General features: G+C 39.4%; 1 protein-coding gene and 1 long non-coding RNA gene across 7 annotated transcripts in view; one reads left to right on the top strand and one right to left on the bottom strand.

Annotated features, from left to right (window-relative positions):
• LOC129604224 (uncharacterized) overlaps positions 1-5376 on the bottom strand; it is a 13940-nt gene extending 8564 nt beyond the window's left edge. Inside the window, exon 1 of one of the 4 annotated variants that reach the window (XR_008694924.1) lies at positions 5321-5376. This is a non-coding gene — a long non-coding RNA (uncharacterized LOC129604224). Of the gene's footprint in view, positions 1-4726; positions 4898-5190 lie in introns of those variants that run through there. The other 3 variants (XR_008694922.1, XR_008694921.1, XR_008694923.1) reach the window with 3 other exon arrangements.
• Positions 4935-24600, top strand: nlrc5 (NLR family, CARD domain containing 5). Of its 3 annotated transcripts, none has more exons than XM_029152987.3 (56): positions 4935-5067; positions 5880-6229; positions 6623-6673; positions 7225-7314; positions 7606-7779; positions 7971-8125; positions 8293-8424; positions 8728-9043; positions 9350-9716; positions 9904-10066; positions 10753-10880; positions 11502-11733; positions 11832-12073; positions 12698-12781; positions 13019-13108; positions 13266-13349; positions 13453-13542; positions 13714-13764; positions 13853-13882; positions 14126-14209; positions 14361-14444; positions 14580-14669; positions 14932-15021; positions 15229-15312; positions 15422-15505; positions 15653-15742; positions 15877-15924; positions 16021-16050; positions 16169-16252; positions 16345-16428; positions 16746-16835; positions 17019-17078; positions 17674-17757; positions 17847-17930; positions 18150-18239; positions 18362-18430; positions 18651-18734; positions 19060-19143; positions 19304-19390; positions 19514-19555; positions 19651-19698; positions 19847-19930; positions 20026-20094; positions 20195-20278; positions 20407-20481; positions 20588-20671; positions 20775-20849; positions 21480-21572; positions 21954-22037; positions 22603-22686; positions 22837-22920; positions 22997-23080; positions 23169-23246; positions 23334-23417; positions 23700-23783; positions 23946-24600. In XM_029152987.3, the coding sequence occupies exons 2-56, from the start codon at positions 5896-5898 to the stop codon at positions 24025-24027; spliced, it is 5715 nt and encodes a 1904-aa protein (XP_029008820.1). In that variant the 5' UTR covers positions 4935-5067; positions 5880-5895; the 3' UTR covers positions 24028-24600. The 3 variants fall into 3 exon arrangements, with proteins under 3 accessions (XP_029008820.1, XP_040927196.1, XP_029008822.1); XM_029152989.3 differs by having other exon boundaries at positions 4936-5067; positions 18365-18430; XM_041071262.2 differs by lacking the exon at positions 6623-6673 and having other exon boundaries at positions 18365-18430.

Here is a 24600-nt window from a genome sequence, read left to right as displayed (position 1 = left end):
TCCACTGGCAACCCCGGAGGGAGCCCCCAGATTCCTGGACGAGTGTGTATGACTAATGCAATTAAAACTGCAGAGCATCCCACTTGGGAGGGACGGAACCACTTCCCGGTAGCCCTGGTCCTTCCATCAGCAGGACGCCCCTTGCAGACCTAAGTGGATGAATGTGAAGAAATGTAGTTGGGAAGCAGAGCACCAGGGTCCGCAGAGCCAGGTTCCCGACTGGCTCTGCTACCCATCCCATAGCCCCCCACAACCCCCAGCCAGGAAGGGACAGCCGAGACCCAGGAACCGCACTACTACTGCCCAGGCACCACACGCAGCACAGCCAGAGCCATCCTCAACCTTGTTTCACACTTACCCATTCTCTCGCGCTCAAGTATGCCCATGCTCGCCCCGTCTAGTGCTACATTCAAACCTACACACGCACTCTGCGGTTGTGCAGAGGGGGAGGCAGCGCCCCACCCATGCAGGGGCAGCGCCCCAGGGGAGAGACACCCCTCCGGGCACAGGCAGGCACCCCCGGAGGGACTCCCCCGGAGGGACTCCCCCGGACACAGGTCACCCAGGTCTCCACCCCCAGGTCCCCCACCGGCAGGGAGGCCCGCCTTCGCTCCCCGGAGACAGGCACACGCCAACCCTCAAAATGGCCCTACTCCGGCACAGGTCTCAGCAGCCACCACACCCCCGCCGCAGGGGACCAATGCGGCCAGCCCAGAATCCACCAGTCCCATTGTCCCGGTTCCTTAGGTAGGCAGGCACCCCCAACCACCAGTCACCCCCCCACCACTGTGCCAGACAAGACGCAGCACCCGAGCTCCACGCATCCTTACCTGGAAATGAGTATAGTTTTGGTCATTCATTTGATGAAGCAGACAATGTGTCTAAGGTGGTGTAATTTAACAAGCTGTTCAGGTACTGAGTAATGCTTAATTTTTTCTTAGTTTTCCAGTTCATAAGAATGATGTTCTTTGCTACACAGAGGGCAGATAGAAGTGTGTGTGATGAGTTTATCTCTGAGTAAGCCCACTTAGATCTCCTAGAGGACAAAGTGCAGGGGCCGCTGGGATTGGACAGCTTAACCAGGTTGACAGGTGTTCACATACTCTTTGCCAAAATTGCTTCACAGGTGAACATGACCAGAATGCATGTAGAAATCTATCTGCTCTGTTATCTGTACAGTGATGGCAAATATTTGAGTTTGTGAGACCCATTTGGAACATCCTTTGTCCTTTTATATTGTATTAGTTGTAAATTTGTATTTTTTGTCATTCTGAATAAATAAAAACATATATTATTCCAGAATGTGTAATTAGTGGTGATGTTGAGATCAGCTTGCCATTTAGAGATCGGAAGGCTGACTGTCTGATCTACATTGGAAATTAAGATATAGATTTTGGATACTGTCCTTTTCCCTGATATATCAATAAATCGCTCTATTACTGGTGGTTGCATGTGGATGGAGTATTCTTACTTTTTGCATTAAGTATTGACTTTAGTTGTTGGTATTCTAAGAAATTGGCACTAGTGATTTTCATAGTGGGACATTCTTCAAAAGGGTGCTGATAAAGGGCAGATCTGCAACTATAATATTTCCACAAAATGTTTGTTCAATGTCTATCCAGGAGGAGTCTGCTGGCATGGGTTTTATCCATTTGTGGACATGGTTCAGTCTATTGGCAAGAAGATAGTGGTGGAAGTTAGGTAGTTCTAGGCCCGCGCAGCGTCTGGATTTTTGAAGAGTTTTTAAACAAATTCGTGGTGGCTTGGTTTTCCACAAAAACTGTGAGATGTAGGAGTCTAATGTCTTTAACCACACCTGGGCTGGCTGAGTTGGAATCATTGAGAATATGTAATTAATTTTTGGCAGGATCATCATTTTTATGGTGGCAATTCTTCCCATAAGTGAAATGGGTAAGGACTGCCATCTTTTGAGGTTGGCTTCTATTTGTTTTAATAATGGATTGTAGTTTAGATCAATAAGCTCTGATAGCCTAGACGACAATTCAATGCCAAAGTATTTAATGTTCCCTGAATGGAGTTTGGTAGAAGAGACCTTAAGGTTAAGTGGTAGCACTATAGATTTGGTCCAGTTAATAGAGTATTCGGAAAGTCCTGAGAATTCATCTATGAGGCTGATAGTTGTAGGAAGAGACGTCTGTGGCTCCAGGAGAAACAGTAACACATCATCAGCATATAAACTTATTTTATGATTTACTGATTTGGTCGATATTCCAGTAATTCCTTCATGCTGTCTTATTGCTGCGGCTAGAGGTTCAATAAATATTGCAAATAGTGATGAGGAAAGTGGGCAGCCCTGTCTTGTCCCTCTATGCAGATTAAACCTTGGTGAGATCTGGTTGTTTGTTCTGACTGCCGCGTTTGCTGAGCTGTATAATATTTGGATCCAGTCTATGAATGATTTCCCAGTGCCGAATTTGTGCAGAGTGGCTAAAAGAAACTTCCAGTTTACTCTATCAAAATCTTTTTTTGCATCTAAGGAGACGATGGCTGACTCTAGTTTATGGGTGGTGACATAATCAATTAAGTTGATTAATCTGTTCATATTGTTTGTTGAATGTCTACCTTTAATGAAGCCTGTTTGATCAGAGTGAACTATATATGGAGTGATTTTTTCTAATCTTCTAGCAAGTGCTTTACACACTATTTTTAGATCTACATTTATTAGTGAAATTGGTCTATAACTTGATGGGAGTGTAGGGTTTTTCCTGGTTTTTGGAGCAGGCTTATAAAGGCAGAATTCATATTTGTGCTTAATGAATGCTGTTGTTTAATTTCAACTACCATTTTGTAAAAGCTGGGTGCCAGCATGGACCAGAACTCCTTATAAAATTCAGTTGGGAATCCATCTGGTCCTGGAGCTTTTTTATTGGGCATCTCCTGCAGAGCTTCATGTAGTTCTGCCAAAAATAACAATGAGTCTAGAGTTGTGGATTGTTCTTCCTTTAGCTTTAGCAGTTCTAGTTTTTTCAGAAACTCCTCTATGGCTGAGGTGGATGGATCTATTTAGGACGTATATAACTCTTGGTAAAAGTTTTTAAAGGTATCATTTATTTCATGGGGATCACGAGTAATATTTCCTTTCTTATTAGTTATTGAATGGATGATTTGTTTCTCTTTTTTATTTTTTAATTAGTTAGCTAAAAATTTACCACATTTGTTAGCATGGTTCTCCCAGCGTAATTGATCTATCTGAAACTGAGTTTTGCAATCAATTATATTATTTAATTTCAGCTTTAGATTCCTTAGGTCTTCTAGGATTCTGTCATTGGTTGGTGAGGCAGCATATTTAATCTCCAGAGATTTTATTTTTTGCTCTAATTCTAATTCAAGTAGCATGTCCTTTTTTTTCTTGTGCGATGAATATGAAATAATTCTACCGCGCATAACTGCCTTCCCAGTCTCCCAAAGAACACAGGGTGAGGTTCCCGGTGTATCATTGATTTCTATAAAAGTTGCCCATTCTCTCCTGACATAACTGATGAAGTCTTGATCATTGAGTAATGATGTATTAAACCTCCAATTCCTGATTCCCAGACAAATCTTCACTATTGTCCAACAGGCATCACTCCTGGCCTGTAGACTGGGAGAAAGGGTAGCTATGTCCAACACAGATCTTAAAGTTATCCACAAAGCTGGGGAAATACAGGCAGGTGAAGGAGACGATTTTGGTCTGGGAGCAGCAGTGACAACATGACTGAGGGCAGGATCAACAGGAGCTGGAAAGGAAGCAGGCTCAAGGGCAGGAGCAGAACGAGACAAAGACAGGCTGGCTAGGTCCAAATGTGGCCAAATGTACTGTCATGAACGGTCAGGGAGGCAGCGAACGAAGGACCCAAACACACAGCTCGGAAAAAGGAAAAGCGTCAAGCAACCTTAGGGTCAGACAGGTGATGATCAAAAAACAGTAATCCAATAATCCAGGCAGAGGTACAGTCAGGGGTTAAGCAGAGGTGAACAACAGGCTACAGTATGGTCAAGACATAGACTTACATTGATAGTGTAACGCTGGAGAGTCAACAACATACAAACAATTTGGCAGAGAACGGTAGGGGAATTGAGGCTTAAAAAGGAAACATAAGGAATGATTGGAAACAGCTGATCGATCGCGTGACTAGACAAGTAAAACCAAGAACTAAAGCAGACAGAATAACAAAACAGGAAGTAACAAAATAAAACAGGAATAGGATAGACCGTGCCTGGCATTATGCACCAAAGTCAAGTTATTCAACATCAAATTTGACTGTACGGGCCATACAGTATTACGGTATGACATGGTACTTTTAAATACTAATAAATCCTAAACTATACAGTAAAAGTACGCTGGTGTTTCTGGGGTGATAGTACTATACACTTCTAGTAGAACAAGTAAACGTGGTCTGGGCCTGGCATTATGCACCAAAGGCAAGTTATTCACCATCAAAGTTGACTATAAGGGCCATATTACAGTATGACAAGGTACTTTTAAATGCTGCTAAATCCTAAACTTTACAGTAAAAATACACAGGTCTATGTGGGGTGATAGTGCACTTTTAGTAGAACAAGGAGAAAGTTTTTTTATATATATATGCAATATTTTCTTTCGTAGTAGACCAAGTAGTGACGAGCGTGTTATGTGCTCTGCTGTAAAGCGCGTAATACGGGCGCAAGACGTTTTTTGAAGCGCGGCTGGCCGACCGACGGATGAAAAAACGACAGTTCACCTGACCTGTGCTGTAACGGAGTGGTTTGTTGCTGACCTGTAGTAAGTCGTAAACCGGAGCTTGCTCACAATGGTTATTGCCGCTCTGCAGCATTACCACAGAGTATGTGTTTCACGCAACAACATCTCCGATTCCTCCACTTATATCTTTAATTAAACTTTTTAATCAGCTATGTGGCAACTGTATAAAACAAGTCTACTGTGTGTCCTTAAATGACACACGTGCGCTCGCGAGATGTTTGCTCTCGAAAAAGCGAAACCAAAATGAGGTTCCGTGTCTTTGGTTTCGTTTTCAAATAATTGATACCCTGGTTGCAAACAGATGCAGAGCACTGAAATAGTTGTTGGTAAGTGTTTTTTTTTTTATCCGTTGTATCAATCAGGGCTACACGGTACAAATACGCCTTTCTGAGCACGTTCTGTAGATCAGGTCTGCACAGGAACAATAACCAGACTGCGATGCGCTTTACCTTAAATGACCTCGGTTGTAAGTTATTTCAGGACAAGCTTCGCGTCATCAAGATGAAACACCTAACGTTCTGCTTTTCTATTTATGTCATGGGAAAGTCAGCTCCACTATCTAAAAGGGGACGTTATTACCTGCAGAATCAAAATTAATCAAACGAAACCCGTGCGCACGAGCTCCTGCACCTTGTCTATATAAGAAGAGCGCAACATTCTACGCACGCGCCCCTTGTTTGAATAGATGGTTTACGAACTCTGCGCCACATAATAATCGGTCCATTGTATAGCTCTTACTAACAATCAACATATTATTTCAACTTAAAGCCTAGGAGACGAATCGCGCACACTTCGAAATGAAAGCAAACATCTTGGCAACAAACCGGTTTTTTTCAACGTGCTTTTCAAATTTTAACACGTTCTTTGTTCTAAATAAAAACATATACTTCAAACATAAATCGGTGTTCACATTTATGACATTTTGACTGTAAGGTTTGTGTGATGAATGAGATACAGTAGAAGCATAGGTATTCTTCCTGTCTCACATGTTGCATACTGTACGCAAAGCAGTTAAGTCAATGCATAACTTCAAAAGTAAACTTTTTTCATGTTGTCATATAAATCTTTTCATGTAAATTTGTCAAATTGTAATGTTTTCCTGCATATTTGTGTTCATGGCTGTTTGTTTATGTATTAGCTGATGGAGTCTGACCATGGATGAGGAACTTGACCCTGACGGCAACAATGTGAACTCCGTCTTGGCTCAGGAATCCTCAGAACTGTTCTCCATCATTACGAATCAGTCAAATACAGTCATATTGAAGTTGTGCCAAATGATGCCCGAAGGCACTGGGTGGAACGCCGGCCATCTGGCCCTCTCCACCACTTCAGCAGCAGTAAAAGAAGCCATTAAAGCTACGTTGGAGTACTTCAAGATGGCAAGCGCTGTGGAGTGCCGCAACTTTCTTCAGACTGTTTGTATGCTGTGTGAGGACATCCCAATGCATCTGGAGTCTAGGCTCATGTCAGTGGCTGGATATGCAAACAGTGAGTATGAAGTGATGGTTGACAAATATGTTGGGTGCACACTGTTCAAAGAGTGACACAAAAATCAGAATAATGTCAATGAAACTAAATTACAATTATTTTTTAAGTCTGCAAGTGTGTGTGTGTGTGTGTGTGTGTGTGTGTGTGTGTGTGTGTGTGTGTGTGTGTCTGTGTGTGTGTCTGTGTGTGTGCTTGTGACAGCATGTGGAAAGTACCTTGCACTACGGCACTGACTGGGGTGTGTGGCTGTTCTGTCTATCTGCTCTATGTTTTTCTTTAGCATTTTGCTATAAATCTGTAGCTCACAGGAGCAGGCCAGTGTTAAATGTTATCTGATGAAAACTAAACGTACGAGCATGGCTGACGGCCAACTCTGTCTGTTTCATTATTCAGCTGATGTCATTCAGTCTGCAACCAGAGAAACAGTGTCTCTGACAACCACAGGTAAACGTCTGCCTCTCTGTCTGAAGTGTAGGAAAATGAGAGGCAGCATTTCTTCACTTCACCAAACTTTATCCTTTATACCACACTCTCACATATAGTAATATAGGTTCAGCTGTTTTTGCATATGCATATCAATTAGACTCGATACACCTCTGAAAATACCATGGTTAACCTGCTAGGTTATGCAAGCGAAATGAAATGAAGGACACGCTTACTGTAAACAGTACTGTACCTATCTCCCAATCTTCAGTAGCATTTTATACTGTACACTGCTATAAATATTGTGCACATGTATTACTTCACAAAACGTAATTACTGGTATCTTTAGTATAAAAATGTTGCACAGTAGAAGCAGCGTTTTTGACAGACTAATGTGCAAAAGTGAAAATGAAAGGGAGCCATGGGGAACGGCAGCAGCTCCAACAGCTAAAATTAAATATAGCTTGTGACTTTTCTCCTTTGTTTTCCAATTGGAAGTCACAGCATTTCAATTAATTTCAATGTGTTTTCAACCTTTGATCTATTTTGAAACTAAAACTACTTTTCTGTAGATGGATGTGGAATTTCCAGTCCCAGGGTAACAGATAAGAAGTCTTTCCTGCCACCTTCAGAGCCGCAGCACATCAAGCGCCAACGAATTGGTACAGACCAATACACATTAAAATATAAAATATATAAAAGTAAAAGTGAAAGTTTTCAAATGTTTTCATTCCTCAGTAATGTGGTAATCAACAGGTTGAACGTTAATTCATCATTCTCGTGTCAGACGTGTGCCAAAACTGGCTTGAAGCAAAACTTACTGCAACCCTTGACTCTTTGTTTGCTATTTATTGAAATAATTCTAGTTTTTATTTGTTTACTGAAACTCATACAAGATGATTTTCTTCTCAAAAATCTCTTTGAAAATAGTTTATAATGTGCTCTGTGCTCAGACTACTGGCAGGAGTACATGACTGCTGCGAAAAATTTACTGAAAAGACGATGGGAGCTACTGAGTAGGCATCTAGTGAAGGAGGTCCATTTAGAGAATGTGTGGATCAACCCAAGGAGGTCAAGCAGAGGCAGAGACAGACCCGATCAAACCCCGGGACGGAGCAGAACACCTGGTCAGTTTGACGTCCTTCATCTTTTTATGATCTAATTTTTAAAATGAATAAATGAATATATCTAAAAAAAGGAATTTGGTGCATGGCAGGTGACACAACTGGAAGTGAAAGTGTGAAAATGAAAGAAAAAAACGTAACCAACTTTTTTTCATACTAATAATTGCATTTACTAAACACGCTTTCTTCACCAGACCCCGATGAGGGTGTAGTGTTTCCAGAGTCCAAGGTGACACTGGACAACTTCCTCCAAGAATGTACAGGAAAGGTGACAGTTGTTGCTGGTTTGGCTGGATCAGGAAAAACTCTGCTGATGTCATGTTTGGGACAGCAGTGGGCAGACGGACTTGTAAGTTCATGGACTTCATTATTTATTACGGTAGTTGAGAAACAAGATTTGGAACTGAATTCATTATGAGTGATCTTCTGTGCTTGTGTATTACTATGATTTAGTGGTTATTGTATTTTAATGTGCCATTTATTTGTTCTACTATTCTATTCACACCATTCAACCAGGGCCCCATCCCGTCATCCTTCCTCTTTATTGTGCTTGAGTTTCGTCAGCTCAATCTACTTTCCGGTCCTCTTTCCCTGTCTGAGCTGCTATTCCGACACTACCTCCCTCCTGATGGGGACGAATATAAAAAGGTATGAGAGCAGCAGGACTAGAGCAACCTGTGTATAGACTTACATTGTAATGTTAGCACATGTATCTCTGCAGTCACGAGGTGCTATTAGTCACATTGCATTTGGAATTATTTCACAACCTTGTTTAATTGTATTTCAGCTTAACAATTTCACAACAAGTACTCAACATGTTTCTGGAAGTCTATTTTAAAGATTTTTAGTATTACTAATAAAACTTTTGCATGTACATTAAAGGCCACTATAATCAAATTACACTAATACAATGTGTGCTTACAAATATTCTACACATATTCTTTTTTGCAGAGAGACGTTATGAATTACCTATTTTCTAATCCAGAGCAAAGCTGTTGGGTGTTGGATGGCTATGACGAATTTAACAGCAGACTCACCAAACATGACATGCAGACAGATCTGCTGGACCCAGAAACACCTCTGTCTGTTGCAGAGCTCATATCAGGTTTGCTACATCGGCAGCTTCTTCCAGGATGCACTGTGCTGGTGACCTGTCGCTTACGTGATGTTGTGGACTTGGAAGACATATCATTTAAAGTAGGACAGTTGCTGGAATGGGGCCAACATGAAATCAAAGAATATGTGGAAAACTTCTTTAGAGGTCAAGGTAAATTGTTGCATGCTTTCAATAATATTGGTAAAATTGTTATCGAGCTATTGTCGTGTAGATTACTGTGTAGGTATGTGTGTATCAGACTGTGTTGCTTAGTTTAGTTTAGTTTAGTTATTTTCCTTGGAACTTCCTCTTATATAAAGTATTTACAAATTCATGTTTAAAATCAGTTAATCAGCCTGAACTATGTTTCGTGATACAGTGCATAAAATGCAACAGTGATTATACAATAGATAGACGTAAGTTAAACTCTTTTTGTGTGTAGGATTTCATTAATTGACACTGTACATAATTCTGAAGGTGACCCAGCAGTCAGAGATCATGGGCTGCAGCCAGCAAATCTTATTCTTTCCAATCGACACTTCCTGGCCATGTCCTCCCTTCCTGCCCTCTGCAACATCTGCTGCATCTGTGTGAAGCATCTACTACTTGAAGATAAAGAGGGAGCAACAGGAGTACAATCTGCAAACAGGGGTGAAGAAAGTGGACCTCTGTTAAGAACAAACGAAAAAGAAGCAAAGGAACTACAAACTGAAGGGACGACAAACGTGGACCACATATATCCCACACTTACCCAGGTCTACCTCACTGTTCTTAGAGCGTTTTTTAGGCTTTACTCTGGTAAAGGTGGAGCACCTGACAAAGCAAAAAGTCCAACACAACAGAGGTCAGTATAAAGTACCATATACATGCCCACACACAATCGTCAATTGTTGTTTTGTTCAATTTGAGGAAGTAAAATAAAAGTGGATGCACGTTATTCCAATAAAAATGCTTCATAACTAATAACACAATTGTCAATTGTTTTTGCTAATAATAATAATAATTAATTTGTCGTCTGGCTCACTCTGCAGTACTGTTGGCCGACTGGATCCTCTGAATCAGTATCGAGCCGAGTTGTGTGAGCTGACTCAGCTGGCCTGGAGTGGCTTAGAGAAACACAAGATCCTCTTCATGGAGGATGATGTATCTCAGAATCTTTTGGAGTTGTCAGTCAGAACAGGGCTCTTCTCACAGGTCGGACATTGATGTACATTCTTGTTAATGAAAATGTTTATTTATATGTTTAAGGTTTATGATGAAACTGCTGACTAAATGCTCAAACTCTGTAGTCTTGGTACAAAGAATTTAATAAAAATTAAACACAAGGGCGGTACAAAGTTCTGAAAGTGAAAACTCAAGTGAGCTACAGTGATAAACAAACTTAGAGGAACTAATGCTGAAACTAAAAGTACATAAATAAGGTATAAACCAGACTGAGAACCCAAAATCACTGCTGCAGGGGAGCAAGTTAACAGCACAAACACCATAACTACACAGTTACAAAACTCCAGGAGAGAGTGATTGTGTGTAAATAGTCTAAGGAAATAGGAAGTGCCATCATGAGGATGGGGGGGCATATTAGGGTGAAAAGCTGATTTATGGATGTGTACAGTACATCTGGATGTTGTTCACACTTGAATGTGCCAAAAACAATTTATAGTATTAATTCTTCTAATGTATTTGTCTTAAAGTGTGTTTTATTGCCATGGACCTTTGCCATGGCATGACTGATTGGCTAATTTTACATTTAATTACCGGCAAGACAAAGATTAACACATATTACATCCCCACTTTGATTTTCTTTCATAGTGAAAATAACTTTTATAGCTTTACAAAGCATAATAGGTACAGTTCTAAGCTTGTTCCTGGTGTCTCGTTAGGTGGAGCACAGACACGATGGGATGCTTGTCAACATGTACAGCTTCATTCACCTGACAATACAGGAGTTTCTGGCTGCAGTCAGAATCATGTCCAGTAATGATGTTACTGACACACAGCTTAAGAACAGGTAAGGCACCAATGTGAAGAAGGCTCCTGTGCACAGTGCCAGGATTGGTCTTCTTTACATAGCTGCTGGGCATTTTCTTTAAAGTGTTTATGTGTGTATCAGTATCAAGACTAAAGTGGTTGTTACATGTACACTACTACTAACGAGCACTACTCAAGATGCAAATGCAGGCATTAAGTACATATGATGGAAACAATGTGACACCTTTTCTAGTGGTGAATTGGAGATTTGTAGATGAGATCCTAAAGGAAATTAAAGGTTTTGACTCTGTTTTGGAATTTTGTCTAAAATGGAGTAGTCAGCAAAGCACTTTTCTTGTTGAGCGTATTTCTAATCCATATAAATATATTTGTTAATAAAACATGTACTGTATGTACAAAAAAAATTTGACATGCAGAGATGTAGTTGTGAAAGTCTCAGCATGTCCCTGAAACCGTTAGTTCAAATATTTATTGTTTTAATCTGTTTTTACACAAGGTGACCATCTAAAATCACACTGTACTGTATATCAAGAGTAGTTCAGTAGACATTAAGCACATGTTTAACTTTCCTCATAGGCCAAGAATGCTGATACAGACATGGACTGTTTTTAAATAAATCCTAATTTTTATTGTTTCTCAGATTCAGTCTGAAAACACGCTGGACGACCAAGTCAGACCAGAAAACCGTCTTCACAGACTCCTTTCACTTATATGTATGCGGTCTGGCTTCGTCACGTTGTACTCAGGCCCTTGTTCAGTTAGCAAGCCTGTCGTTTGGAACAGGAGCCCAAAGCTGGGTCCGAAAACGACAAGCCCTCGTTCTGAAGCTGCTAAATAAGAAATGCCAAAGCAACACCCTGACTGGACCAAAGGTAAAATGAAGATGTGGTGGCTTTAGCAGTGTACAGTTCAGTGTACAGAATCGTTTACTTACTCCTTCTTTATTCTCTCTTTTTCTAAACCTGCCAAGATCCTGGAACTTTGTCACTGTATCCAGGAGAGCCAGGATAACCAACTGGCCAAGCAGTTTGTTGATACGAGACCCACTGTGGAGCTGCGTAACATCCCCCTATCAGCTAATGATATTCATGCTCTTGCTTTTGTAGTTGGCTCAGTGAGTGATAATGGCATTGGACTGGACTTTGGAGCATGCTCAATGGAGCCGGAGTGGTTAAATGTGTTGTCCAAGTGTAGATGCATCAACTGCCTCAGGTCAGTGGACACAGTTTCACACAAGCAAAACAATACACTACTTTAAGCTGCAACATAAGCCTTCTTTCATATGGCAAACACCTTGTGGGCATTTTTATTCCAGTGTACTAAATGATACTGTATCTGATCAGTTAGGAGTGTTTCACAGAGACAGTAAATGTGGCTGCTGCTTTGCCTTTGACATTTCACCTGTCCTGCATACTGTAAAACTGACAGAAGCTTTCTGTTTCCTGTTGGTTAACTAAATGAACCCAGGCAGACAAAATCAACTCGCATAACACAGAAAGTAGGCTTGTATACTGAGTGATAGAGGCCTATGGCTCTGTTCAGTAGACAGTAAACTGCTGCATGGTATACTGTAGATAATGACATCCAGCTACAGTTGAGGCATGTACACATTTAGCAACATGTTTTGCATATTATTCATAAGATATTATATTTGTTCTTTCAGACAGTACTGTAAACCTGCTTAACACATACAGTAAAAACCAGTCAATAATATCAGTTATGGTTCTTTGAACTAATTAATGTCTAACAGATTAGCATCATCTCATCTTTGTGTCTAAACATTCAGGTTTTTTTCACTGTGAATGCTAAAATTATTTTTTACTTTTTGTTTTTCAGTTTCCACAGTCGAAAGTATGGAGACAAGTTTGCTGAGAAGCTGTCTTTCATTTTGCCCAAATTTATAACCCTGAGAAAAATAGAGTAAGACACATTTTACAGTACTGCTTGACCAGACTGATGAGTTTTCAGCAAAGCTTTTTCTAGGTGTAATGCCAAACGGCATGTCGGACAGTGAGAACTGTGAATTACACTCTCATCAATCTTCTTACTAATGAATGTTTTACCACATCTCTGTAACTGATTCATTTGGAATACTGTAGTATACTAGAAAAGGTTTTTCTGTACCACAGCTTCTGATATTTCCATTGTCTTCTTAAGGTTTACTGGTGCCACTATGACTGCAACAGGAGCAGCCAGTTTGGCTTCTGCTTTACAGAGCTGCCAACACCGACCCATTGAAGAAATCAAGTAAACACGTTAATTCTAATTTCGCTGCTGCAGTAAACAACAGATTTAAGTTTATGTTTTTTGGCTTCTGTTGTTAGTTGGTGATCTTACTTTCTTTAGAGGTGTGTAAACCTTTAGTTTTTAGATGCAGTATCCCCTTTTATTTTTTGTGTTGCAGTTTGAGTGACAACAATCTGAGGGATGAAGGGATCAGACACATTGCTGATGTCTTTACCAATCTACCAAAGCTGGCCGTTGTAATGTAAGTTTCTATTTTTGATGAGACTCTGATGAGATTTTCTACTAATTACTTAAGACTCCAATGGTGATTTTTTTCTTGCATGTGTGCATCATTCAACTTGCAGGCTGGGTCGAAACAACAGCTCCCTGCAGGCACTGGACTATCTTGTTGGCAAAATGTCTCAATGTCTGCGCATTAAGCATGTTCATGCAGAGTAAGATCACACAACATGTATAATTATCTAATCTATCTGCCTTTGTAGTCAAAGTATTTTGTTCTTCATGAAAAAAATCTTACGGTTCAATTAGATCAAAGTACACACAATTTCAAAACGGCTATTGTTTTTTGCCTGTTTTGACCCGAAATGTTTTGGTTTTTTTTGCAGTGGGATGAAAGAAGTGAAAGTAACTTTCTATCCAAACTCTGATATTGACAGGTGAAAACCATGACCCTATAAATTTTAAAAAATCAATAAATCAATGCAGCCATACTGAAATACTCAAATTCATATTTCCCCTGTGCAGCAATAAAGAACCCTATGAACCCACAGTTAGGTAAGACGTCAAACAATAAGGCTTCTATTCTATCACATATTAACTTTATAGACTGTTTCTTCAAAGAACTTTGTTCCTTCTTAGAGGGTAAATAATACTGTAGCTGTTGGCAAACTGCATAAACGTTTTTCTACAGATTTTTTTTTGAGACTTTACATTTTACTATTAGTTTTTATTGCTTTTGTATATTTACCATATTAATGTAAAAACATGTCTAAATCTTTTGCTCTTGCTGATCTCCAGCTTGTTAAACCAGAAGTGGAGTACACCTGACATGCAAAAGCTTGCAAATTCATTGGCATGCTGCCCTGCCTTGTCTTTGTTGGAGTAAGTAACCCTACAAATGCATTTATTTCAATATATGCAAATAACGAATGGTGTGTGTGCGTGTGTGCGTGTGTGCGTGTGTGTGTGTGTGTGTGTGTGTGTGTGTGTGTGTGTGTGTGTGTGTGTGTGTGTGTGTGTGTGCACAATCTAGTTTGTCTGGAGGCCTGTGGGATGTTGAAATTCTGAAGACACTGACTCAGGTTCTGCCAAAGTTCCACATCACCAAATATGTCAAGTAAGATGTGTTGCTGCTCATCACCAGGGGGCTCACCTACTGCATGCCTACAGTACCACTTTTTCAACTTCATAGTTTTCTTACAGTTTTTGTTGTTGCTCATCTATGAACATCAACATTCACGTTATTTTTCAGGTTGAATGACAGCTGCTCCTCAGTGAATGGTTTGGTGGTTCTCACTGCTCTACTGTCCCTTTGTCCTAATGTGGTGGAGCTGCATATCAGGTACAAGTGCATGTCTAATGTGTTTTATGTATTGTCAACTTACACATACGTATTTAGTCTGTGTATGTATATTTACAATTATATTTTAGCAACTCAACACCTTTAAACTGTAAGCGGTCAGCTTTTAGTATCTCTGTATCTCACATGGTTCTTTTCTGGTTATGAAGAAATGAACAGTGTGACAAACTGTACAATAACTTCATGTTTAGCTATAATCTCAACACTGCTGTATAACTGCATGTTTAACTGCTTTATGTTGTAGACTTCAGCCCAGCAGAGGCCCTAAGCAGATTTCTATTGTGTTCTCTGAAAAAACAGAAAAGCCAGCAGTTAAAATGACTAAAAGACTGAGGTATGTTTTATATTATTCTGACAAAAAACATTTTGTTCTTCTAACATGTTTTAGAAGTGATATGTTTAGCATGTACTGTAGCATACTGGATTGCACATTGTAGAGATTATTAGAACTAAATATAACAGCGCATACTGTACTCTTTACAGTAGAAAAAATGACTGATGATGATGATGATGGCAATCACAAAGCTGTTGTCTTTGTCAGCCTCAACTGCTGTGGTCTGCTGCCAGCTGATTTAGACAGAGTGTGGCAAAGTTTGGGAACGTCTTCTGATCTCACTGTGCTGGAGTAAGATAAAACATAACATTATTGACCAATTAAAACTTCTGACTCATACACAAAGGTTAATTTCTTCTTGTGCTTTCTTACTTCTGAGAGTATCATTTTTCCCTATCAGTCTGTCCAGTAACCGTTTAGGCAACAAAAGTCTGAAGAAACTGTTGCATATCCTGCCTCGACTTCACAGTATTCAGGAAATTGAGTAAGACTCACAAAATAACAGGCAGTTGCATCAAAATGGACAATGAGTTTCTTAAGTATTTACTGTGTGTGTGTGTGTGTGTGTGTGTGTGTGTGTGTGTGTGTGTGTGTGTGTGTGTGTGTGTGTGTGTGTGTGTGTGTGTTTCAGTGCCAGTAAAAATGGCATCAGCATGAAAGCAGTGTTCACATTGGCTGAAGCCTTCTGCTCCTGTAACAATTTAACACAAATTCACGTCAGGTACTTTTTGTTTTCGTCTGTGCTTTATCTAAAGATGAAGTCTGTTAAAATGCAATATGACTTTCCTCACATTAGCTGAGTAGTTAGATGTGCTGAATGGTAAATTAGATGTACAGTAACCTGTTGATTTACAGCGATGGAGGCCAAAACCAGGTGCTGTTGAAGTTCTCCCCAGATATAAGGTACAGGCGTTTTACACATGGAATCTTGAACATGTGTGAATATGACTGCACTGGAAGTGTTAATCTAATTTTATGTCTTCTTTCTAATGTTCCTAGCTATAAAAAACTGCAACTCAAGATATTTAGGTAAAACTGATGAAGACATAAAAGAAACTGACACCAAAGCAAACATTTCAGTACTACCTGGGTATGAGCATTTCAGAAAACATACAAAGTAATTCTGAGTGTTTGTTTATTTTTGTAGGATAAACCACAGCACCCTGCTGCCATCTGATATAGCCTCACTGTGCAATAAATTGGCCCAGTGTGATTCCAGCATGGAGTTGGAGTGAGTTTAAATTTTCTTTTTCTACACTGCTCTATTTCTGGACACAGTGTTGATGAATGGATGAACATCAACAGACCTCTATGTTGTATCAGTTTGTCTCATAGCCCGTTGAGTGATCAGGCTGTTAAGAATCTGCTTGAGCTTCTTCCTAAGATGAAGTCCCTGCGGAAACTTAAGTAAGACACATACAATAAATTGGAATAGCACACATTAATACATTTCATTACATTACACATTCCCTGAGTTATCGATACAGTAACTACTGTAACTAACACTAATGTGAATGTTATTACTTTTCTTTTACTAGCAATATGTCAGTTTTATGCCCCCCTTTATTGCCCCTCACTGCACAAGTGAGAAAGGTTTCAGTTACTGATAGTTTAAATTGTGTAGCTGAAACATATTAAATTGCATTTTTAGTAATTACTAGCCATTCATTCATTCATGACCTGTTCATTGTATCCTAATCTATTCACTCCTTTCTTGTTTCCAGTATCAGCCACAGCATCACATCCACAACAGGAGCATTAATGTTGGTCAGTGGTTTCACTGGCAACCAGCGAGTAACATCAGTGGAGCTTAGGTACAATATTTAACTATTAAATTATTAATCTTAAGAGAAGAGAACCTTATGCCACAATGAATCATTCAAGTTATTTTGCCATTTCAGTTGTTCTGTACAGTTAAAGCTACAATCGAAGGGAATCGCTGCAAATGTTTTATTATCTATTAGTATCAAACGCTAACATTGTTGACTCTTCTTCAGTCATCAGAGTGAGTCCTTTGTCCATTTTGACATCGTGAAAGCAGAACAAACCAGCTGCAGGTCAGTGAGCAGCAATAATTGGTGCACTGTTTAATGACAAGTTAATTTTTAATTAGTGCAATGCACACAAATATATCTACTGTAGGTTCACTAATCTCATTTTACAGCCTGACCTCCAGGACATTGAAAATGATACACTTACAAATAGAAGTGTGAGAGGAAGTTATATATAAAGAATAATAATTTACAATCACTAATGGAATGTTTACTACTAAATAAATGATAATGCCATCATGAAATATGTATTTTTGATACACCAAGAGACCTAATTGCGTCTCTTTGTGCTGCGTTATAAAACATATGTATAGTTTAGTCTAGTCTCTCCACTTTCTGCTACTACAGTACTAGTACTGTACTAGTACTGTAGTAGTGTGGTTAGCATATATCATACCCCAGTCCTTTGTTGTCCCTCTGAATCTTTGATTATGAGCCTTTTAAAGACAAATGACTCCTACACTGTGTTGCATGAAAACAGTCACATTGTTTAACTAGTGTTCCTGCTCAGCAAAATGTTAACGCTCCAGTGGGAACATTTTTGTAGGCAATGACTGTTCATTTAAGCCCCTAATGAACTGTATGTCTCTCTTGGACACAGGTTAACTGATTTTAACCTGAACTGTACCGACTTGGAGCAACTGCTACAGATTCTGCAGCAAGGTCCCAGACTATCTAACCTAGAGTATGTGACGAACACATATACAGTTAAAGCTAAAGAAAGGACACACACTCATTCACTCATGTTTAAAATGAATCTTATCTGAACTGCAGTTTGTCAAGTAACCAACTGGATGATGAAGCTGTGAAGTGTCTTGTTGGTTTCCTACCAAGCCTTCCAATAAAAAACTGTATCAAGTAAGATATGAAATATTGGCATTTATCACTGCAGTTCTGTCGATTTGTAATCACTGCACAACACAATAAAAACATGACAGATGATAAGTGTCCACCACTGAACTGGAACTGAAGCTAAATTGACTCAAACACTTGTTAATTATTTACAGCTGCACTTTTACTGATGTAACATATTATTGAAATTAGTTCTATGGTATGAATAGAATTTTTTTTCTACAGTCTCAGCAATAACAACCTGAGTCAGCAGGGTTTATTGGATGTGGCCAGCACCTTGTCTGACCGTGGTAACGTTTCTGGTGCAGACGTCAGGTGGGTTTTTGCATCTTACAAAAAAAGAAATAAAAAAAGAAAGAATAAAATAAAAAAAGAATTAAACGCATTGCTGAAACTAAAGAATAGTTTATGTCTTTTTTATTTTCATGTTGTACTAGTAGTCTGGGACCAGAAAAGAGATGCCTCATCTGGTTCAGACAATATGAAAGTTGTGAAAAAACACTGAGGTAAGTATTTCTAATTATTATGAATGCAGTAAAGCACACAGTTAGTTATTATCCACTACTATGGAAGCTGACAGAGACTCTGAGATCTCAATATTAAAATCTGGTTAGATGTTTTAGTTAGGATTTCTTGAGTCAAGATAAAGGTAATTTGCGTTTCAGTTCACAGTGAGACCCTTGTGTATTGCTTTCTTCTCTTCCATCTCTTTTGCCCATCTTTCAGTGTTAGAGACAGTGGTTTGAAACATGAACATCTGGTCCGATTAGCGGAGATTGTGTCCAGCTGCTCCAGTCCAATCAAACTGCTGTAAGTCCTTCTTCTAAAAGACTGAGGTCTTTTCAATCTTCATGATTTCAATTTTAATTAAATACAGCTGTTTTTGTGTGGGTTGATACTACTAATTGTGAATTATCTGAAGCTTTTCTCATGGACACTTTGTTGAAGTGGACATTATTAATATTATAATTATTAAGACTTATTACAGGGACTTATCAATGGAATTAAATGCATTTAAGTGAAGTTATATTTATTATTAAGCATGGCTTCAAACAATGTACTGCAACTGTCCCTTCTTTATTCTGTTATCTACATATACCATCAGAAAATCACTTTAGTATGCTTGTGTACGTAGGTTGAAAGACAATTCTCTGCAGGCGGAGTGGATTCAGGATTTTGTTAAGGCACTGAACAGAGACTGCAGTGAGTGCAGTGTGAGGTGAGAAGTTACATACTGTAGTGATGTGACAACTTCAAGTTATTAGTATTTTTGCTTATTTCCTTTACTTTTTTTAAAACTATCAAATCAAAGTTGTGGCTTGTCATGGATAAAATGCTGATTATGACAAAGAGCTGGCCACATTCTGCTTTTTTGTCAGCATTAAGGAGGACTGGATTGGAGCAGAGGAAGCTGTTCGTTTAATGTGTGTCTGTCTGGTTCTTAATACGAACATTGTATCTCTCAGGTGAGACATGCATATGAGACCATAGTACTTTTACAAACAGACACAATATGTATAGAATGCGAGCTATGGTGTTTAGTATAGGTCCCGCTACAAATAGCATTCTCAGACACCTTTTTTTTCCAGGGTGCACCAGAACTCACTACACCTGTCAGTAACTTCAGTCAGGTACTTAACAGCTCTTTGCATACAGTATTACTGTGACACATGTTTGTGCTGTAGTTCACAGAGTCAACATTGATCCATCTCTCCTCTGTTTTCAGCATTAATTCTAGAGACCCCAACCCATCACTGACCACAGAGAAAATAGGGTAAGTTTTAATTTGACATCAGCAGGTGCCAGGTCAATCCCAGTTAACATACTGTAAAGGCCTAATTCAAGTTTTATATAAGTGTAGCTGATCTTAGTGATTTAAGTGTTAACCTCTGAACTCATCTGTCTGCTCTCCTCTGCTCTAGCCTCATTGACTGTGCAGTTCATGGTCACCGGCTTGCACATATGAGGAGCATCATCCAGAAGTGTCCTCTGCTGACAGAGCTTGAGTCAGTACTGTCTGATTCATTTAAGTCCTGTAGTAGACAGGATCATTATGTAGGAAAATTAGGAAAACTCACAGATTGATGTTCTTTATTCCCAGCCTGGATATAGAGGCAGCTGAGTTTCTCTGCTGTGTTTTGCCTTTGTTGCCAAATCTCAGTTCTCTCAGGTTAGAACATGTTTTGATATTGAGAACATTAACTGATGAAAGTAGAGCACAGCCTTACAGATGTCTCATTATTGTTGATTCTTGTCTATCTGTTTTATAGCATTAGCTCCAAAGACACTTGCCCAGACTTGCTTGAGAATCTGGCAGAGGTCTTGGTGCAGTCCACAAGCATTCAGAACCTAAAGTGAGCAACACTTACACAAACTACTCATCTAGGCCAGAGCTGCCTATTTCAAAGTTTCACAGAGGAGTTGCTGTGTGTTTAAGTGGCTGTTTTTTTCCCTGTGCAAAATAATCTTCTCTCTCTTTCAGTCTTTCAGGATATGTGATTGAAGACGCAGCAGCTCAGATTATGACCAGAATGTTTCCCCGTCTACTATCATTGAAGTAAAAAATTGGAATTGTCAAATAATTACTAATGATATTATTTGTTTAAAGAATGGTTTTGCATTTTACAGTAAAGAAATTTTACAATTCAGCTTGTCTTCTGTAGTCTGTCTCATTGTAAAGGGTCAGCGACTGCGCGGCTGCAGCTCAGTGAAGCACTGGGGGAGTGTGTCAGTCTGGAAGGCCTATGGTAACACACACAAGCTCATACTTATGAATGTTTTAAATGTTTTTTTACTTTTTTACTTAGTCACTTTTACGTGTTCATGTCTGTGTTTTTTGTCCACTTTAAGTCTGGACCTGTATGAAGACAACAGAGTTTGTTTAGCACGAGCCATAAGGAAAAACAAGTCCTTACGCAGTCTCAAGTAAGAAGCTCACTGTACTGTCAATGTAACCAGCCTTACAGTGTATGTACTGTAGGTTGTTTCACTTGTATATAAAGATGTCACGTTTGTAGACATTTCTATATACTGTAAATGTATTTATATTCCAAAATCATAATCCTGAGTTGTTTTTATAGCACACACCTTGCGAATGTGACTTTTACTCTTGTACTAACAAGTATGAAGCATCACTCCATTACTCCATTACTATTTATGATATCATAACACTGCTCCAGCCAAGTACTCATACCCTGCTTACATTGCAGCCACTGTTATTGCAGTTCTTCATAGCAGTGTGTCATCAGCTCCACATAAACCTCATCATAAATTAGTAGGCTCTAATCCAAAGACCCCCCCACCCCCAGGGGAAATGTATCATACCCAATTCAGTTGCTAAGCCGTAAGTGAGCTGCAAGCTTGGAACTTGTTTGTACAAGCTAATTATATATATATGAATGCTTATCATGCTTACATGGATATAAATCCCTCCTACATGAGATGTGGACTTTGATACCTACTTATAACTTCAAACCAATGTACCAGTGTAACAACTTCACAGAGGGTTTCTTATAGTTGAACAGTGTCTTACCCTGTGTACTGTACATGTTCTAGGCTTAATAGCATTCCTATGGAACCACCAGCAGTTGATGGTGTGCTTGATCTTCTTGGTGCTATGGATGGACTCACACAAGTGGAGAACATTGAGTGAGTTTTTTCTGCATTTAAATGTAATTTACAGCTTTTTTGTAGAAATATGCTGTATTTCTGATCTTATACAGTACATGTCTTAATATGGGGTGTTGCACTGTAGCTTTTTTATTACTAATGACCATGAATAAACAGGGAAACAAAATGGGACATAGACAGGAAGTGATGTCACACCACATACACACGCACTAGACAACTAGTAGAGAGTGACCTAATTGACTGGGTTTTGCTAAAATTAAATCTATGTAGTTTTAATAGTTTTAATTTTATAAAGTAATCAGCTGATGAAGAGAAAAATGGGGTTTAGTGTTTTAGCAGTTCAGAAAAATAGTAGCAGCGAGTTGATCAGCTACGTTAAACATGTTCTTTCTGTTTCAGATTAGAGAGCTGGAGGATGGCAGAAATAGGAGCAGAGCAGTTAACCAAGCTTCTCCCTGTGTGGACAGGGCTCAGAAAAATCAGGTAGGACAGGGAGATCCAGAGATAAATAAACAGAGGAATTCTGTTTATTTTATCTATTTATTTAATAAGTAATTGTTACTGTGTTTAAAGCCTGGTGATTATTATTTTTCTCAGGTGGACACACCTAATAAATCACTGCTTTGGCACTTTTATTTTAACAAGCCAGCAGCACAGTTGTTGCGCCTATAGATAGACCCCCCCCCTTGTTTTATCGTACGTCTTTAAAAGGTATGTCACTCAGGACATTCCAGTGATTTTATTAGGCTCCCACCGCTTTATGGGGAACAGCTGTTTCTGTGTGTCACAGTCACAGGAGGTTGTGACTCAATGAGTGATGCTGTTCCTGTTTGCTGGAAGTTTTTAAGTTGGGAGAATTATGGTATATAACTGAATACAGCATATCATGGCTTTAATATCACTAACTACTTTTTTTTCGTGTGCGTGCGTGTGTGTGTGTGCATGTGTGTGTGTGTGTGTGTGTGTGTGTGTGTGTGTGTGTGTGTGTGTGTGTGTGTGTGTGTGTGTGTGTGTGTGTGTGTGTGTGTGTGTGTGTGTCTGTTTCCAGTCTTTCAAATAACCTCATAAGTGACCACTCAGGAGACAAGTTACTGGAGGCTTTGATCAGCTGTAGTCACCTTGAGGAGCTCCAGTAAGGAAATTATATGTTTGTGTGACTAATTGCTTGGGACATTATACTGGAGGATACTGTATGTATGTGTAATGTTTTGTGTTGTTTGTTTGAATTTCCATTTAACTGGTCTGTTTTGTAGCAGAGTAAGAAATGTGTGTTTGCTTTTAGCCTGTCTAGCAACCGTCTCGGTGACCTCACAGCTACAAGGATGGCTCTAGTTCTACCGTCACTGACCCACATCACTGTGTTGGAGTGAGTAACAGCAGAATGGCGTACCTTTAGTTGTCTGAAGTGGTGGATTCTTTATGTTTGAATTTTGGCCCTTCAGCATTTCAGAGAACAGTTTCGGATGTGAAGGCGCAGTGAGTCTGTCCAAAGCAATAATGTGTATGAAGAAACTCACCAAGATTAAGTAAGAATCATTGACTTCCACGGTTTTGATACTCATTAAACTAACAGATGACTGGATGGCCAGTACTGATGCCTTCTGTCTGTTTCAGTCTGACCTCTATTGGGACTTCAGAGCTGTGTCCTATAGCTGCCAGCCTGGCCCACTGCCCCCTCATTCAGGATGTGAAGTAGGGCTGAAACAGAACCCATCATCATAATAAGCTTTTCACTTTGTGTGATGCCCATGTCTTTACTGTGTGTGTTTGTTTGTCTAGTTTGGGATGGAATAACTGTGAAGATAACGTTGCACTGGAACTGGCCAGAGTTTTACCTTCATATCAGAAGTTGACAAGAATAGAGTAAGTTTGTTCAAGCTCTGAATTTGTATTACTGGTATGTTTTATAGCATCATGTACATTTGTTTTAGTAGTATATTTATTTAAGTATGTTTTGCATTACCTTTTCCCAAACATTGTAGATTCTGCAGTATTTTTGTGCACATGAGAAAAGAATGGTTTCATCTGCATGAGACCAGTTAGTTTTAGCAGTTTTAAATATATTGTCTTTCCTTTTTCATCACCCACACATGGGTTTATTTGTATGGGTGTACAAACATTTATGTCTGTTTATATTTCTTCTAGTCTTGAGTCAAACTGTGTGAGTGCCGTGGGAGTGGAAGCCCTGGTGAAAATGGTGAAGTCTTGTCCTGCTCTGCAGCTCATCAGGTAAACATTGTGTCATACGGTAGTGTCTCAGACAACGTTTAGCACACACTCACCTAATTGTGTTTAACCATGAATTGTCTGAACACAATTTGTAATGTTGCTTGTTTCAGGTTTGTGCATGGCTTTTTTAAATTATGTTTAATGGGAGAATTACCTTTTCAGGCTATGGAGGAACAAAGTCTCTCCAATAGAAGCCCAGAGGCTCAGTGACAAGGACAGGAGGCTGAATTTCTCCCCCACCTAATGTGTGCTGCTGGTGTCAGTTGGAAGCCACAGTTGGAGATGGATCACTCCTAGGTACATTCCATTTCTGGTGTGGACTCATAGTCTTACCTCAAATAAAGGTAAATGTGACTAATCACAAAACGCAAATCACATTCCCAAAACATACGGTTACATGCTACATGTAATTTACTGGTTCAGTTAGGTTTGGTTGAAGCAGCTGGTGTCTCTCAGTATAAATGATGGAAGACCAGATGTACCTTTCCATTCCTTTTAGTCTCTAAGATGCTTTTTTAAAGTTCAGATTGTATTGGAGTGAGTATGTATCCGTCCTAGAGCTGGTTTGATAATGTCACACTTTCTGGTCTCTAGTTTTGCAGTGTTCAAGTGTTTTTTGGCACAATGTGCCAGCAGCATCGCAGTGTTCCCTCACTGTGTCGTCAGTGCACACCATGCATCAGCATCATGATGTGAATGTGTTATCGACGTGCATGAGTGAAGGATGTTAAAGAAAGAGTCAGTAGGATATCTGCTAGTAGAGAGCTATGCTAACTGTCCAATATTCAGATTTACAGTATATATATATAAATATATA

The sequence above is a fragment of the Betta splendens genome, chromosome 6 (assembly GCF_900634795.4).
Source record: "Betta splendens chromosome 6, fBetSpl5.4, whole genome shotgun sequence".
NCBI lineage: Eukaryota > Metazoa > Chordata > Actinopteri > Anabantiformes > Osphronemidae > Betta > Betta splendens.
Note: the sequence above shows the minus strand (reverse complement) of the source record. Positions and strands in the feature narration are given on the sequence as shown.